Genomic DNA, 15,552 nt, shown 5'->3' on the forward strand with positions numbered 1-15,552 from the left:
TGTATACAAAGTAAATATTATTAAAAATGGACAAAGAGGCGGGAGAGGGAGAAAATAAGGTAAGAATTCACAGTGACAGAGACACAGAGGAGAATTTTATTTCTGTTAGTGGGGATAAAAATGAAGCTGTCTCAGCTGAAATGCCCACATCAGACCCTGAAGAAAAGCACTGTGACAGCGGGAAAGTCACAGAAGAGTTCTCTGCTGAAGAGGCCGCCGCTTTTGAACCAGAAGCCAAAAGTGAAGATGAGCTCTGCACTGAGTTTGATGTGATGATTAAAGTCAAAGAACAGCCACTGTGCCACGAAGAAAGTGTGGTTTCTGAGATGAACAGCACTTACCACGATGACGCTCTGAAGCTACATCCTGAGACTCAGGACACGGAGATCTCCAGCCCTCCACACCACGAAGATGAAGAGGCTGAAAAAGAGGGAGCCACATCTGCATGTGCACAAAAACTAAACATAAAGTACAAAGAATATAGACAGCTCCTCCAGGAGGTGTGCAACGAGCGAGATAAGGCCAGGCATAACAGCAGCCAGCTGCAGATGAAACTGGCACAATACTTCAAGAAGGCTGGGGACAGTGTCCAGCTGGAGGGTGAGAAGCCTGTGTCAGAGCACCTGCAGGAGTACGAGAGGTACATCAACACCCTGACTGACCTGAAGCAGCAGCTCCGTGCTGAATCAGAGGCAGCCCAGCGTCAGGCAGAGGACCTGAGGCTACAGTCCCAGGAGCAGCTGGGCAAGGTTGGTGTTGTTTTAAGGGATTGTGTTTTTTACATTAAAGCACAGTTTTACATCCCATATTCACATCTGCAGTAGCACAATAACAATTAAACTTCCAGTCTATTAAAGCTTCAGTCTCTCTCGGTATCTGGTAGGTCATAGATGATGTGATTTATTGTTGTTTGGTTTAACTCCAGAGTTCATAAAAACTGAAAGAAATCAGATGGGTCAGATTTCATTAAAAATTCTGTCTCTGTTTTTTTATGCTTTCAGACAGAATCCTTTTCGACTACTATTCAACAGGTCAAGTGTCGTTTACTAATCAGTAGTTGTTTCACACTTCATTGTTCCCCACTCAATCTTTATCTGCATCCCACTTCTGTTACCAGTGTTGGGCCTGGAGGGGGCAAATACTGGCTATAATTTAGTGGAAATTTACTGAAAGCCCCAATCAGAACCTTTAGATACATCTGCATCTAAAGGACAAAGGTCACTCTTTCAAGGATGCTACTGTTTACATTTTGGTTCTAAAGAGGAGTGAAAGAAATCATCTGTGTCCAACTGTTATTAACGACCCTCTTTGAACAGAGGAGGTGGCTTACGACACCAACTGTCTGCCCTCTATAATCCATTTTTGAGATACCTTCCCAAGCGCCACATGATAGTTTGAGGCAATATCTCCCAGTGGTTTCATCCAAAACCTCTGCAGATATCACACACACACGTTTTCACACCTTAGCTCATGTGGTGAGCCACATAATCAAGGGCTTAAATACTTCTGACTCTCCATCTTTGATCTTTGATCTTAGAACTCAAGAAGCTTATCAAATGAGAGCTGAATCATCTTCAACAAACTTAAAGAAGTCCAGTCGCTTTTTTAGTCGCAAGCACTTGACAATTGGAAAGAAACACACTCCGCCCTAAAGCGGGTTTTATAACTTCTGCCTTCGTGATTCTACTGGTGTTGCTGTGGCATAACTTTTGTCATCGGACAGGACGCACAGGTTTGCCTGCTTGCCCTAAACTGACCATAACCTTGACTCCGAATCTTAACCCTTAAACAAGCCAGAAGGATTGTAAAAAACTGAAACCTTTAACCTTTCATCAATCAGATGGTCTAAAAATTGCTAAGACTTTAATCACTCACTCCTGTTGCTTGTAAGTTGGATTTTCCAGAAAGCTGGATTCCACATTCTGTCTGTTCTGCAAAGACACATTTTCAACAGGCACATTTAGGTCCACTTTTAAAAACAACAACAATGTGATATAAAGTGTTTATGTGACTAAATACATTTTAGCTTTAAAAGAAAAAGAAAAAACTTTAGTTAACTGAAAAAAGCCACAGTTTCTGTCAGGAACTGGAGTTTCATTTTACACTTTAACTGTAAATCCTAAAAAAATTAAAAAACAAAGAACGCTGATGCTGATTGCCATGGAGGCATTATTTTACATGTCTTTGAACCTACTTTAGACTCCATCACTGACTCCATGACTTGTTTAACAGCTTCACACTTCTTTGTTTGGACACCAAACCCACAACACCTTTTAGGAAGAAACTTGTTATGTGAATTATGATTCACAGTCTACACCATAAGGCCTCTTCTTACAGGCCAAACAGAACAATAGCTGCACTTATTACAGTCCCGAGAGATCAAAGTCATTTATTTTCCATGAGATTAGATTTGCTACAACTTTACTGCCATTGTTGAGAGTAGATGTGCAGAGAAAGCTGCACACAGTTACAGTGAGTCTTCCTGAAATCTTCAGTCATTCCTCAGCCTGTATTTAAAAAGGAGCCTAAATTACAACAACAGAGGATTAATTAAACCGATGATCTTTTGTCACCTGAAATTGATGCACTTAAGGTACAAGAAAGAAGAGACAAAAACATTTTCAGTTGCTCACAAATATGAGCACAGTTCTGCCCCCGTTCTTGCTGTTCACAGTAACACCCACTGAAATGTATCTGCAAGAGAGGCGGACAAATGAGGAAAAGAGAGCAGCTTTGATTCTGCACAGGGGCACAGTTATCTTTTCTTGAGACTGTTTTTAATGTAGCCTATACAGGCTCCGGTTCATTAGTGTTGTCCTTAATTTTAAATATGAATTCAACGTTAAAAGCACAAACAAAATAAAGTAGATTTTAAAATCACAGTTTTGATATGGCAAAATTTTCCAGTTTCCAGTCATTATGGATCAAAATGATTGAAAGACTTACAACCCTAATTAAGTTGATAACACTTACAATTGTGTTATTTTTGTAATTGTGTGTGTTGGAGAATTCTGTCCACAACAAAAATAAGACTTTAATGGAATGAGTACAGTGCTCTGTAAGGGCTAAGATGATATATTTCAGTTCAGCAGTCCGATTAGCTGCATTTGAACCTAAAATCATCTATTTGTTTGTTTGTGTTTGTTGGCTTCAATTTCACTTCAAACATGGGTGAACTAGACACACAGACGTTAGCATAGTACATGCATGAAACAGTAAATCATTTTTTTTGTATTCATTTTCTTATCATTATTTTTGCATGTTTAGAAAAAGGGAAAAGCTTTTATATGATACCTCAGTCTCTGCAGGGAAAATTGGCACAAGTGAGCCACACATGCACACTTGCAGGGAAGCTGGATGGATGTGCAGTGCATACTGAACTGTGCAGACACAGTGGAAGCTGTGGAAGATGCACAAAGACCGTTTGTTAAATATAACTTGAAACTAAGTAAAAATCTGCTGTCATTTTAATAAAAAATACACTGAAAATACAGTGACTGTACATATAGCCCTGTTATTAAAATTATTTAGCAAACTGTTAATGCACTCAAAAACGGTCTCATCTTCATCCTCAGGTGGAAGATGAATGGCGAGCACTGATGGCACTGAAACAGGATACAGCTGTGAAGATGCTAAGCAGACGCCTGGGTAAAGAAGCAGCTCGGGCCAAAGTGGAGGCGTCTCTGCGAGCTGAACAGCTTCGGCAGGATGAGCTGATCAAACTGCGGCTGAAGCACATCAAGTTGAATATGAAGATTTGCAAGCTGGAGGCAGAGCTCCGCCGTGGGGAGGAACATGACAGGGACCCCATACAGATCCAGTTTGAGCAGCTGCAGGCTGAGAAGCTAGAGCAGAAAAAACAAGCCGAAAAGCAGCACGAGGGATCAGTAAAGCTGCAGAAGAAGATCAGCAGTAGCTTGGAGGTATGCTGACAAATCCATGGATACAGATTGCTTCTAATTTCTTTCATTATGAGCAATAGCAGTGATATTTGTTGTCTCTCTTGTATCAGTGCCTGTCACATATAAAGGAGAAGCTGCGCTGGTGCCAGATGGAGGTCAAGGTGAAGAGAGAGCAACTGACTGAGGTGGAGGCCGTGGTGGCTGGGAAGAGGGACCACCTAACCAGGGTCAAGCAAGAAAACAGTCGCCTGCACAGACAAAACCTGAGGTTGAAGGAGCAGCGTGGGCTGCTGGGCAACAGGGTCCTGCTGCAGGACTTTGAGGATACTGTGAATGCCTCTGACCAACTGGAGGAACAACTAGAACATCTGAAGTGCCGGCAAGCCGAGATCCTCTTCAGCTGTGGCGGGTGGAAGAGTCAATAATGACTAAAACTTTATCTCAGGTTTCAAAAAGCTATGAAAAAATGAGAAAATAACAAATGTAGCTGACAAGGAGCTAACAGGAATGAGAACGAGCACTAGCCCTTACAGTTTGATTCAGTGTAGTGTCTCACTGTAAACTAAGCCTGCGTGCAGTAAAACTTGGAAAACCATAATCTGGATAAGAAGTCATGGTCGGAATTCCATGCATCCTCTCATACAAGATTATCATCTAGATAAGGTGACTCAGACATGTTGAATGCAATCTTAAAAACATTGATAGAAATAAAGATACATTTTTGTGCAGTTTTTGTATTTTAATATGAAAATTTACTTTTTTTTACCAGAAGGTTTTAGTGTATTTGCCCTGTAGTAAAATGAAAAATAATTAATTTAATTTAATTTTACAAAGAAAACGTAGTAGCGGTTAATACTGTCACCTCACAACTAGAAGGTTGTATATTTATAGTTCATGGCTGGCTTCAGCTTCTGTGTGAGAATAACTGGTGATTTTGAATTGCCTGTAGGTGAAGATGTGAGAGCGACTGGTTGTCTGTCTCCGGGTCTTCTCTGCCACATGTGGAACGGGCTCTGCTGAATCAAAGTTTCATACTTCTTACAGTTTCTACCGAATGCCTAAACACTAACTGTGATTCCTGTAGCACAATTTCTAAAACTAGTCAGACTTATAGCAAAACCACTCACTGAGTGTGCAAAACTAAAAGCACAAAAACTGCTTTGCACTCAGTTTGCAATTTTGTAACACACACTTTGCAAGACTGTAGGCACAATTCACTGCACAACACTCAATTTCCAAATTTCCAACACACTCCTAGCAAAAGTATACACATGTATGGCTATCATTACAGTTTTTTCTGATTGCTTAAGCACATTTTTTGTAACTATTGGCTAATTTTGCAAAACTCTTCACACAAATAAGAAAACCTGTCACCCAATCATCAAAACATTGTAGTTCTCTTGCAAAAGTATATATATATATATATATATATATATATATATATATATATATATGTATATATATATATATATATATATATATATATATATATATATATATATATATATATATATATATATATATATATATATATATATATATATATATATATATGCTATGTATATATGTATAAACCCAGAAGCTCTAAGGTATTTATAAATCAGTCTCTAACACTGCAAGTTTACACTTAATGTAAAAGAGCTAGCGTCACAGCAAGAGGGTTACATGATGCTGATAGGACACTGAGGTGACTGTTTTTTTAACTTCAGGCACAGAACCTTCTTTGGTTCAGTCTTTTTTTAAGACAGAAGCATCCTAGTGAATGCACATCTCTATAGGGTAAACCTTAAAACTGTAACCTAACACAAAATACATTTCAGTGACGACCACATTTATTTAATTCCATATACATGTAAAAACCATCAGCACATATCTCCACCCTTTCTGCATACATTGAGAATCTGAAACATGGAAAACAGCACCAAGACCCAGTGCAGAAAAGAGTAGGCTTCACAGATAAGACAATGATTAAATCAGACACAGTATAAACCGAGGACCTGGAGTGGAAGTGGATTGCTAGGTGGCATGCAGGTGCACGGCAACTGTGGGCAGGCTAAAGCAGCTTAAATAACACACCCTATAGACAACTGCATAGAGACACCAGTTGTTGTGTGAATGGCAGCTTATAACAACCAATGTCTTTTAGTTTTGAAAAAATGTATACACATCATACACATGTTGTAGTGTAGTGATGAATATATCATGGCTATCCTCCTGGCACTTACAGTTTTGTCTGATTGCTTAAGCACATTTTTTGTAACTATTGGCTAATTTTGCAAAACTCTTCACACAAATAAGAAAACCTGTCACCCAATCATCAAAACATTGTAGTTCTCTTGCAAAAGCAAACACAGCTAGATTAACTCTTCACACCTTCGTAAAAATGGTGTTTCCGTATCAAACAGTACACACAAGCCATCATCTACTAAGCACACAATGCGCCAACTGCACACTGATGGTATGAATACAAAACACATCTGGCCTTTGCTTTCTCTGTGCACAAGGTAGGCTATGTCAGTTTGAGCTCATACTTCTGTCATAGATCCATAAGCATAGAGGGATCCAAACTTCAAGTACTGGTGTTTATTCAAACACATCAAAACAAACACAAGTGTTTATTTCCAAGTATAGGATTATTTGCAATCGCCATAATGACTATATGGGTTACTTGGTCTGCAGTGAACATGCTTCCTCTGCCCCCAGCATCTGGTCATCTAGCAATTCTGTAAAGTAACAATTTCAGTATTTTTACATCAATGGTATTGGTGTGTTTCTCATTGGCATATGGCAGTGCTACAAATCTTTGTGCGAAGTGACTATACTCACCGATTCTCATTTCAAGATGTCCTTATGGTACTTGCTACAGTGTAGCGGCTCGAGTTAGGCTGGACCCGTTGGCCAGCTACCCTCAGGGTCATTCCACGGTTGATTACATGGTCCACTATTGTAGCTCTGATGTCATCAGCAATTCTATTTCTTACTCTTCCTACCCTTCCTCTCCCCCCTCCTCATCTTCCTCTCCCCCCTCCTCGTCTTCCTCTTGCTCCTCCTTGTCCTTGTCGTCCTCTTCATCCTACTTCTTCACCTCCACGTCCTCTTCCTCGGCCTCCTCTACTTCTCACTCTTTCTGCTCCCTCCATTGTACTCCGCACACACAGCTTACCTGTATTATAGTGCTTAGGCTGATTGCAAAGTGAACTAATTATCTAAAGAAGTTTTCACATGTGAAAGTGTGCCAGACAGTTGGCAAGTTAGTGTTAATGATAGCCATACATGTGTATACTTTTGCTAGGAGTGTGTTGGAAATTTGGTAATTGAGTGTTGTGCAGTGAATTGTGCCTACAGTTTTGCAAAGTGTGTGTTACAAAATTGCAAACTGAGTGCAAAGCAGTTTTTGTGCTTTTAGTTTTGCAAACTCAGTGAGTGGTTTTGCTATAAGTCTGAATAGTTTTAGAGATTGTGCTACAGGAATCACAGTTAGGGTTTAAGCATTCAGAAAAAACTGTAACAGCGTACACTATATTACAGGTACAGAGTAATATAGTACTGTTACTGTTTGTGCCGGGGGACCTCATCCTTGTGAAAGGTACAGAGACACGGTGTTTAGAGAAAATGTGTCTTAGCTGTTCCAATACTCCTGACACATAAGCATCACTGAGTGTTTTCACTTAGGCAGCAGTTGTCCTTCTTTCTTGCATGGGCCGGAGTTTTCTTTAGGTGTCTTTCCAGCTTTGACATATGTCCAGCTGGGATAGCCTCCATTATCATTAATGGAGCTCCAGTGGAGAGCGTGCAGTCCTTCAAGTATCTCGGTGTCAACATCTCCTCAGACCTGACATGGTCTGCCCACATTCAGGTCCAGACCAAAAAGGCTAGGCAGTGCCTGTACAACACGACAACTGAGGAAGTTCAGGGTCTCTCCAGTGATCCTCAGGACTTTCTATACAGGTGCTGTGGAGAGATGTGAGAGATTTTGAAGGACCCGTCCCATCTGTTGCTGGGATGGGACGGGTCCCCCCCCCCCCCCCATTATCCTTAAGTGACTGAGACAGGACTCATTACCATATTCTCATATCATCCTGATCCTTCTGGCCTCGCTATAGCACATGACATTTTAACACCCTTCCCGCACAATGTGCACAAGATGTAAATTTCCATATTTTATTTTATTTCTATTTATATAATGTACATAACTCACCCACTTGCAACACATAATGTCCTCTTTGTATATACTCATTCACTGTATATAAAGTTCTGTCTTTCTCTTTTTTTCGTTGCACAGTCGAGGAGTGTATCAGGTCACATTTCACTGTGTGTTATACCTGTATAGCCATGCATGTGACAAATAAAGAATCTTGAATCTTAAATCACATTTACTCTGGGCCTTCTTGATGTGATGTTCTTCTGCTTCCCTGGCCACTGTGTCTGTAGGGATGGTGTTCACTCTATGTTGCAGCGTCCTGGTGACACCCAGTATATGCTTCAGTGGATGAAGAGAGTCAAACATTAAATCCTGATCTGTATGCGTAGGTTTACGGTACACATCAACTTTTAAATGTCCCAGATTACTGATGAAAATCTCACAATCTGAGAAGACTAACCTGTCATGTGTTGGTCCACTGAATTAATGTGATCATTGAATTGTGATATGTGGAATCGTTTCTCCCACTGAAAATGCTACACCCAGATGAACAGAATCAACCTTTTAGGAGTGTGGATAAAAGTTTGTTAGGTTGCCAGCTGTGCCACGTTTTGATCTAGTTGCCAAACCTGGAAACCTACAATCCATCAGCCCAAGTGTTTCCTGTATAATCTGTTTATACAGAATAAATATTACAGAAAGACAGTATTTTAGAATAGAATAGAATAGAATAGAATAGAATTCAACTTTATTGTCATTGCACATGCACAGGTACAGGGCAACAAAATGCAGTTTGCATCCATCCAGAAGTGCTTTAGTGATATAGATATATTACAATATATATTAGCAATAATATAGATATGTGAGTATATTACAGAAATGGGTCTATTATGGTATGTTATAATGTACACGGTATGAAGTATGTTGTGAATATTCTATAACTATAAGTATGTACAGGCTGTAGTGAGTACAAGCTATGTACAGGCTATGAACAGGATATGAACAGGATATGAACAGGATATAAATATGAAAAACTATACAGAATATGAAATAAATAACTTTACAGAATCTGAGATATACAGCTATACAGAAATGGGAACTATGCAAGTTGTAGGATTAAAGATTATCGAATGTACAGAATGATTATTTACACAGAGCTATACAGTAGTGCAGTTAAGATAAGTGAGGGTGTAGATAGTTTCTACAGAGGCTATATAAAGTGCTAGTGGTTGTGAGTGGTGGTTCAGTCCATGTTATTATTGTGTGTTTGAGGGTACAGTTGTCCATTGGGGGTGTGTGTATGTTCAGTCCATGAGTTTAACGTGGGTCAGATGTCAGGAGGCAGAGTTCAGGAGTCTGACAGCTGTGGGGAAGAAGCTGTTCCGGTACCTGGTGGTCTTAGTCCGGAGGCTCCTGTAGCGCCTCCCAGAGGGCAGGAGGGTGAAGAGTCCATGTGATGGGTAACTGGGGTCTTTGATGATTTTCCCAGCCCTTTTCAGACACCGCTTCCTGTAGATGTCTTTTATGGCAGGAAGTGGTGCTCCGGCGATGCGCTGGGCAGTTTTCACGACCCTCTGCAACGCCTTCCGGTCCGAGGCAGAGCAGTTCCCGTACCAGACTGTTATACAGTTGGTCAGGATGCTCTCGATGGTGCAACGATAGAAGTTCACCAGGATGTCTGAGGACAGGTGGTTCTTCCTCAGAGTCCTCAAGAAGAAGAGGCGCTGGTGAGCCTTCTTGACCAGCTTGGAGCAGTTGGTCGTCCAGGTGAGATCCTCGGAGATGTGGACTCCCAGGAACTTGAAGCTGCTCACACGCTCCACAGCCGTCCCCTTAATGTGGATGGGTGGATGTGGGTCAGCATTCCTCCTGTAGTCCACGATGAGCTCCTTGGTCTTCTCAATGTTAAGCAGCAGGTTGTTTCTGTCGCACCACTCAGCCAGACGATCCACCTCCTCCCTGTAGGCGGCCTCATCGTTGTCACTGATGAGGCCAATCACCGTGGTGTCATCTGCAAACTTAATGATGGTGTTGGAACCATCAGCAGGTCTGCAGTCGTGGGTGAAGAGGGAGTAGAGGAAGGGGCTCATCACACAGCCTTGTGGTACACCGGTGTTCATCGTGATTGTAGATGAGCAGCGGTTATCCAGCCGGACATGTTGGGGGCGGTTGGTCAGGAAGTCCAGTAACCATTTGCAGATGAGGGAACTGATGCCCAGGTCTGTCAGTTTCCTGATGAGTTGTGAGGGGTGGATTGTATTGAATGCTGAACTGAAGTCTATAAACAGCATTCTGGCGTAGGTATTGTTGTTGTCCAGGTGTGAGAGGACAGAGTGCAGTGCGATGGAGACTGCATCCTCTGTGCTCCTGTTCTGGCGGTATGCGAATTGGTGGGGGTCCAGGGTGGGGGGGAGACAGGATTTGAAGTGTGCTAGGACCAGCTGCTCTAAGCACTTAGTGATGATGGGGGTGAGTGCTACTGGGCGGTAATCATTGAGGCAAGCTGGGTTGGAGTTTTTGGGTATCGGGACGATGGAGGTGGATTTGAAGCAGGCATTTTCTGTTCATCAGAACATTTTGTCTCATCAAAATATTATTTGTCAGAAAAATGAAATAAATCCAATGAGTGAAATGGTCTAAAAATTATTTTAGACCATTTTAAATTCATCCATTTGCTTCAGCTTATCCTTTTCAGGGTTGCGGGGGGCACTGGAGCCTATCCCAGCTATCTTAGGGCAAGAGGCAGGGTACACCCTGGACAGGTTGCCAGTCTGTCGCAGGGCTACCACACAGAGACAAACAACCATCCGTACTTACATTCACTCATTCACACTTATGGGCAATTTAGATTTTTCAATTGACCTATCCCCTCTAACTGCATGTCTTTGGACGGTGGGAGGAAGCCGGAGTACCCGGAGAGAACCCACACAAACATGGGGAGAACATGCAAACTCCACACAGAAAGATCCTGGCTTGATAGTAGAATTGAACTCAGGACCTTCTTGCAGTGAGGTAACCGTGCTACCCCATTTTAAATCACACTAAAATACTATTAGTGTATTTGAGTGCACTGCTGATGAGGGGTCGTTAATCATGTGTCATGTCATAACATGAGCCAAGGTGTGAAAAAAAGTGTGGGTCATTATCACCAGAGGTTGTGGGTGAAACCACTGTGGGATCTTGCCTAACCCTATCAAGTGACCAATTGATACCATCTGATGCAAGGTGTAAATGGGGGTTCAGGTGACTGGGAAAGGATCTCAAGACTGCATTGTAGGTGGGAGTGGCTTACGACACCAACTGTCTTTCACGTCTGAAACATCTGCAAGAAATTTAAAGAAGTCCAGTTGCTTTTATTTCCAAGCTCCTTTCCATGACCTGGATGACTGAGAAGCTACACGGACATCTAACAAATGGTGTCACTCCGATGTAAAGTTGATATTATCATAGCTAAGTGTCTTTCAAACAGACTACAGTTTTTCACACCAGCAACATTTTGTACCAAAAGTCAGAAGAGGCTCACAAATAATTTTAAATAATTTGTAGAGGAGCATTTTATTGTCCCATCACTGTTCAGTCTCAGCACCCAGACATGTCTGAACCATTCCTCCCTACTAATCATTTACACACTATATATATATATATATATATATATATATATATATATATATATATATATATATATATATATATATATATATATATATATATATATATATATATATATATATATGCATACATACATATATATATATATGCATACATACATATATATGGACACACACATACATCTCAAATCTGAACAATGAATAACCTCTGGTACACACTTCTGATCATAAATTCACTGACTGAGCAGGAGCTTTATTTAAAATAATGCAGGATTTTTACATTTTATATTTCAGAACAAACTTTATAGATGAGCAGGAGAGTAATAGTTTAAGGATGGTTATGCTTCCTGGAGAGTAATGCTTCCTGAATTATAATATCATTGCGGACCAAGGGCGAAGAGGGATCAATACAGATTTCACGAGACTTTTTGATAACGAAACTGAAACAAAGAAAAAGGATTATCATTACTAAAATGTATTGTTTTATTTATTTTACAAAATAAAAACAGCTGCAAAATAAAGATGTGCATGAGACAAAATTTAGATGACAGGTGAGAGCAAATACTAAGACCAGATAAAAGCTTATATGTTAAAACTCTCATTGTCCCTGAATTCTACTTTATTTCCTAAGCAATGGTCATCCTTAGAATGATTTATGACACTTGCATGTGTAATAAATATGTATTGAAATGTAAGTAAACTTGCTGTAAAGGAACTTACATGACTGCAGTCATTGGACACCGTTGATCCGTAATGTAATATGAGCTGATATCAACCTGCCTAATTCTTATATGAGAGAAGCTGCGGCAACATCCTGGACAATAAACAATAAGAAATGTATTAGACTGTTTTAAAAAGTACGACAGAAAAGAAATCTCTATAAACCAATAGTAACAGTAAGAATAAGGAACATTTTTGTATGTTACACAGGGCTCTAGAGTGCGACCAATTTGGTCCAATTTGGTCCTAATTTCTCAACGGTGCAACTAAAAAGAATTCTAGGTCGCACCGGTGCGGCTCTATGGAAGCCTGTTTCTGCCACACAAAAAAAAGTAGCCATCGAAATTTCGACTCATTAACCCGAAATTTTGAGTAAATTAACTCGAAAGTTTGACTTACTAACTCATAATTTTGAGAAAAGTAACTTAAAAATTTGAGTTGCATTGTCAGTCAGTAATCTACGTGAATGATGTCATTTCCTTGTTACCCGGAAACTGAAGTCCTTGGCTACAAATGCTACAGCTAAGCTACCAGTATTAGAGCCAGTCATGAATGTACAAATAGCTGAGTATTTTCTCCGTGGCTTCACAAAGGATGAAATCCTTGTGTTATTACCTGAATCACATGGCGTTACAATCAGCAAACGTACTCTAGAAAGCGCCAATTTGTTGCGCAAGAAAATGACCTCATTCACGTACATTACTAATTGGCAGAGCTAACTCGAAATTTTGAGAAAGATAACTAAAAATTTTGAGAAAAGTAACTCAAAATTTTGAGAAAAGTAACTCAAAAATTTGAGGAAGATAACTCGAAATTTCGAGTTTTTGATTTTTTTTTTAATGGTGGAAACAGGCTTCCATAGAGACCAGCTGTTCAGTGCAGAAAACCCCAAAACAAAACAAACAGAGATAGGTGGGAACTCTCTGACTGGCCGTAGTCCAGTCCAGATATTCCTGTAGTCCTTCGCGTGTCTATGTTTGAAAGTGCATTTGGATAGAGGGAGGTGAGTAGCTTGAATAAAGCAATATCGATTCATGAAATTCTGAATGTACTTTTAAATATAAGTGTATTTTTACCAGAAACGCCAGAATCTCAGGTTAAAGCTCACACAATTATTTTAACAACCTCCAAACAACTAAAACATGATGAGAGCAGGTGAAAGGATTCCAAACAAAGGAGTAAACACAGAGCGCGGACCCGATACATCAGTGAGATGTCAGCGTGTCCACGTACGTGCCATCGGGGCTGGAAGCCAACAGCTCACATATTATGCATGAGGTCCGAACTCTGTGTTTATGTCTTTTTTGCGCTAGATTCTGATGCTGCAAATTTTTTCACTCTACAACCAAAATTGACTGAACCAGCAGCAAAAGAAGATTTAAAATTAAAAGTTTTAAAAATCTCATTTCCAAGAGAGACCTGGCATCATTTTTTGAAAAATTTGGGTGCACCTAACTTTTGTCCTGGTGCACCTAAGAAAAAAGTCAGGCGCACCAGTGCAACTGTGGCAAAAAGTTAGTCTAGAGCCCTGCTACAAATTTTTTAAAGTGTAAAATGTAATTGTATATAAAAAATATGTCCTAATTTGCACACCTTTCATTTCAGAAATCTGAACACTGAATAAAACCAGCTCCAAAATTCTATATCAATAAATATATATTCATTTGCTTAAAATGTCAACTAGGCTGTCATATGTGAACCTAAATGTGAAACAAAGAAGTTTGTTCATTTTGTTGATCACTTCCAGGCAAGGTGTAGTAGAGGTGATGTCGTCTCTGAATGTTTGTTAAATTTGTGACCAACGCTAAAGTAATGAAAATAGTACTGATGTGAGGATTCTGAGCAATTTACAATGAATCAATTTTGTGAAAGGATTCACAAAATTTTCATCCATGTTTTTGGATACAAAAAGGGAAAGCAGAAGCATACTAACTCACCATAACCAGAAACATATAATATTTGGTAGGTTAGGTTAAGTAGGTTAAAGATATCTTTGGCTAGCGTTGTAGTTCCCTTAATAAATTATGACTGCAAACTGCATTTTCATTTCTTCTTCTATGTAGGATAAAATACTTTTTAAAGCCATCTTAAAAATTCTACCTTAATAAGTGTGTACTTATGATTATAGAGGCTCAGTAGACAAGCCATTATAATACACTGAACAAAAATATAAACGCAACACCTTTGTTACTGCTCCCATTCCCCATGGGATGGACGTAGAGACCTAAAATTCATTCCAGATACACAATATAACCATCCCTCCCAAACAGTGGTCACAAATCAGTCCAAATGTGTGGTAGTGGGCACATCTGCTATATTGAGATAATCCATCCCACCTCACAGGTGTGCCACATCAGGATGCTGATCTGACATCATGAGTAGTGCACAGGTGTACCTCAGACTGCCCACAACAAAAGGCCACCCTGGAATGTGCAGTTTTGTCTCACAGCAAAATGCCACAGATGCCACAAGCAATGAGGGAGCGTGCAATTGGCATGCTGACAGCAGGAATGTCAACCAGATCTGTCGCCCGTGCATTGAATGTTCATTTCTCAACCATAAGCCGTCTCCACAGGCGTTTCAGAGAATATGGCAGCACATCCAACCGGCCTCACAACCGCAGACCTCGTGTAACCACACCAGCCCAGGACCTCCACATCCAGCAGGTTCACCTCCAAGATCGTCTGAGACCAGCCACCCAGACAGCTGCTGGAACAATTGGTTTGCACAACCAAACAATTTCTGCACAAACTGTCAGAAACCGTCTCAGGGACGCTCAACTGCATGCCCGTCGTCCTCATCGGGGTCTTGACCTGACTCCAGCTCGTCGCCGTAACAGACTTGTGTGGGCAAATGCTCACATTCGATGGCGTCTGGCACGTTGGAGAGGTGTGCGCTTCATGGATGAATCATGGTTCACATTGTTCAGGGCAGATGGCAGCTGAGAATGTCCCAGTTCTTGCATGGCCAGCATACTCACCGGACATGTCACCCATTGAGCATGTTTGGGATGTGCTTGACCGGCGTATACGACAGCGTGTACCAGTTCCCACAAATATCCAACAACCTCGCACAGCCATTGAAGTGGAGTGGACCAACATTCCACAGGCCACAATTGACAATCTGATAGACTCCATGCAACGATGTGTTGCACTGCATGAGGCAAATGGTGGTCACACCA

The 15,552-nt window shown here is 40.7% G+C and overlaps 1 protein-coding gene across 1 annotated transcript; it reads left to right on the forward strand.

Moving 5' to 3' along the window:
* Positions 1–25: 25 nt before the first annotated feature.
* Positions 26–4,968, forward strand: cfap184 (cilia and flagella associated protein 184). The gene is made up of 3 exons (XM_080889679.1): positions 26–749; positions 3,576–3,923; positions 4,013–4,968. The coding sequence occupies exons 1-3, from the start codon at positions 27–29 to the stop codon at positions 4,325–4,327; spliced, it is 1,386 nt and encodes a 461-aa protein (XP_080745805.1). The 5' UTR covers position 26; the 3' UTR covers positions 4,328–4,968.
* The last annotated feature ends 10,584 nt before the right edge of the window (positions 4,969–15,552 follow it).

The sequence above is a fragment of the Rhamphochromis sp. 'chilingali' genome, assembly GCF_963969265.1.
Source record: "Rhamphochromis sp. 'chilingali' genome assembly, chromosome: 1".
Classification (NCBI taxonomy): Eukaryota; Metazoa; Chordata; class Actinopteri; order Cichliformes; family Cichlidae; genus Rhamphochromis; species Rhamphochromis sp. 'chilingali'.

Bases quoted from the DNA above. Each gene is read 5' to 3' on its own strand.
- cfap184 (XM_080889679.1), top strand. From the start codon at position 27: ATGGACAAAGAGGCGGGAGAGGGAGAAAATAAGGTAAGAATTCACAGT. The intron at 750-3,575 runs GTTGGTGTTGTT...CTTCATCCTCAG, and splicing joins CCCAGGAGCAGCTGGGCAAG to GTGGAAGATGAATGGCGAGC. The intron at 3,924-4,012 runs GTATGCTGACAA...CTCTTGTATCAG, and splicing joins AGATCAGCAGTAGCTTGGAG to TGCCTGTCACATATAAAGGA.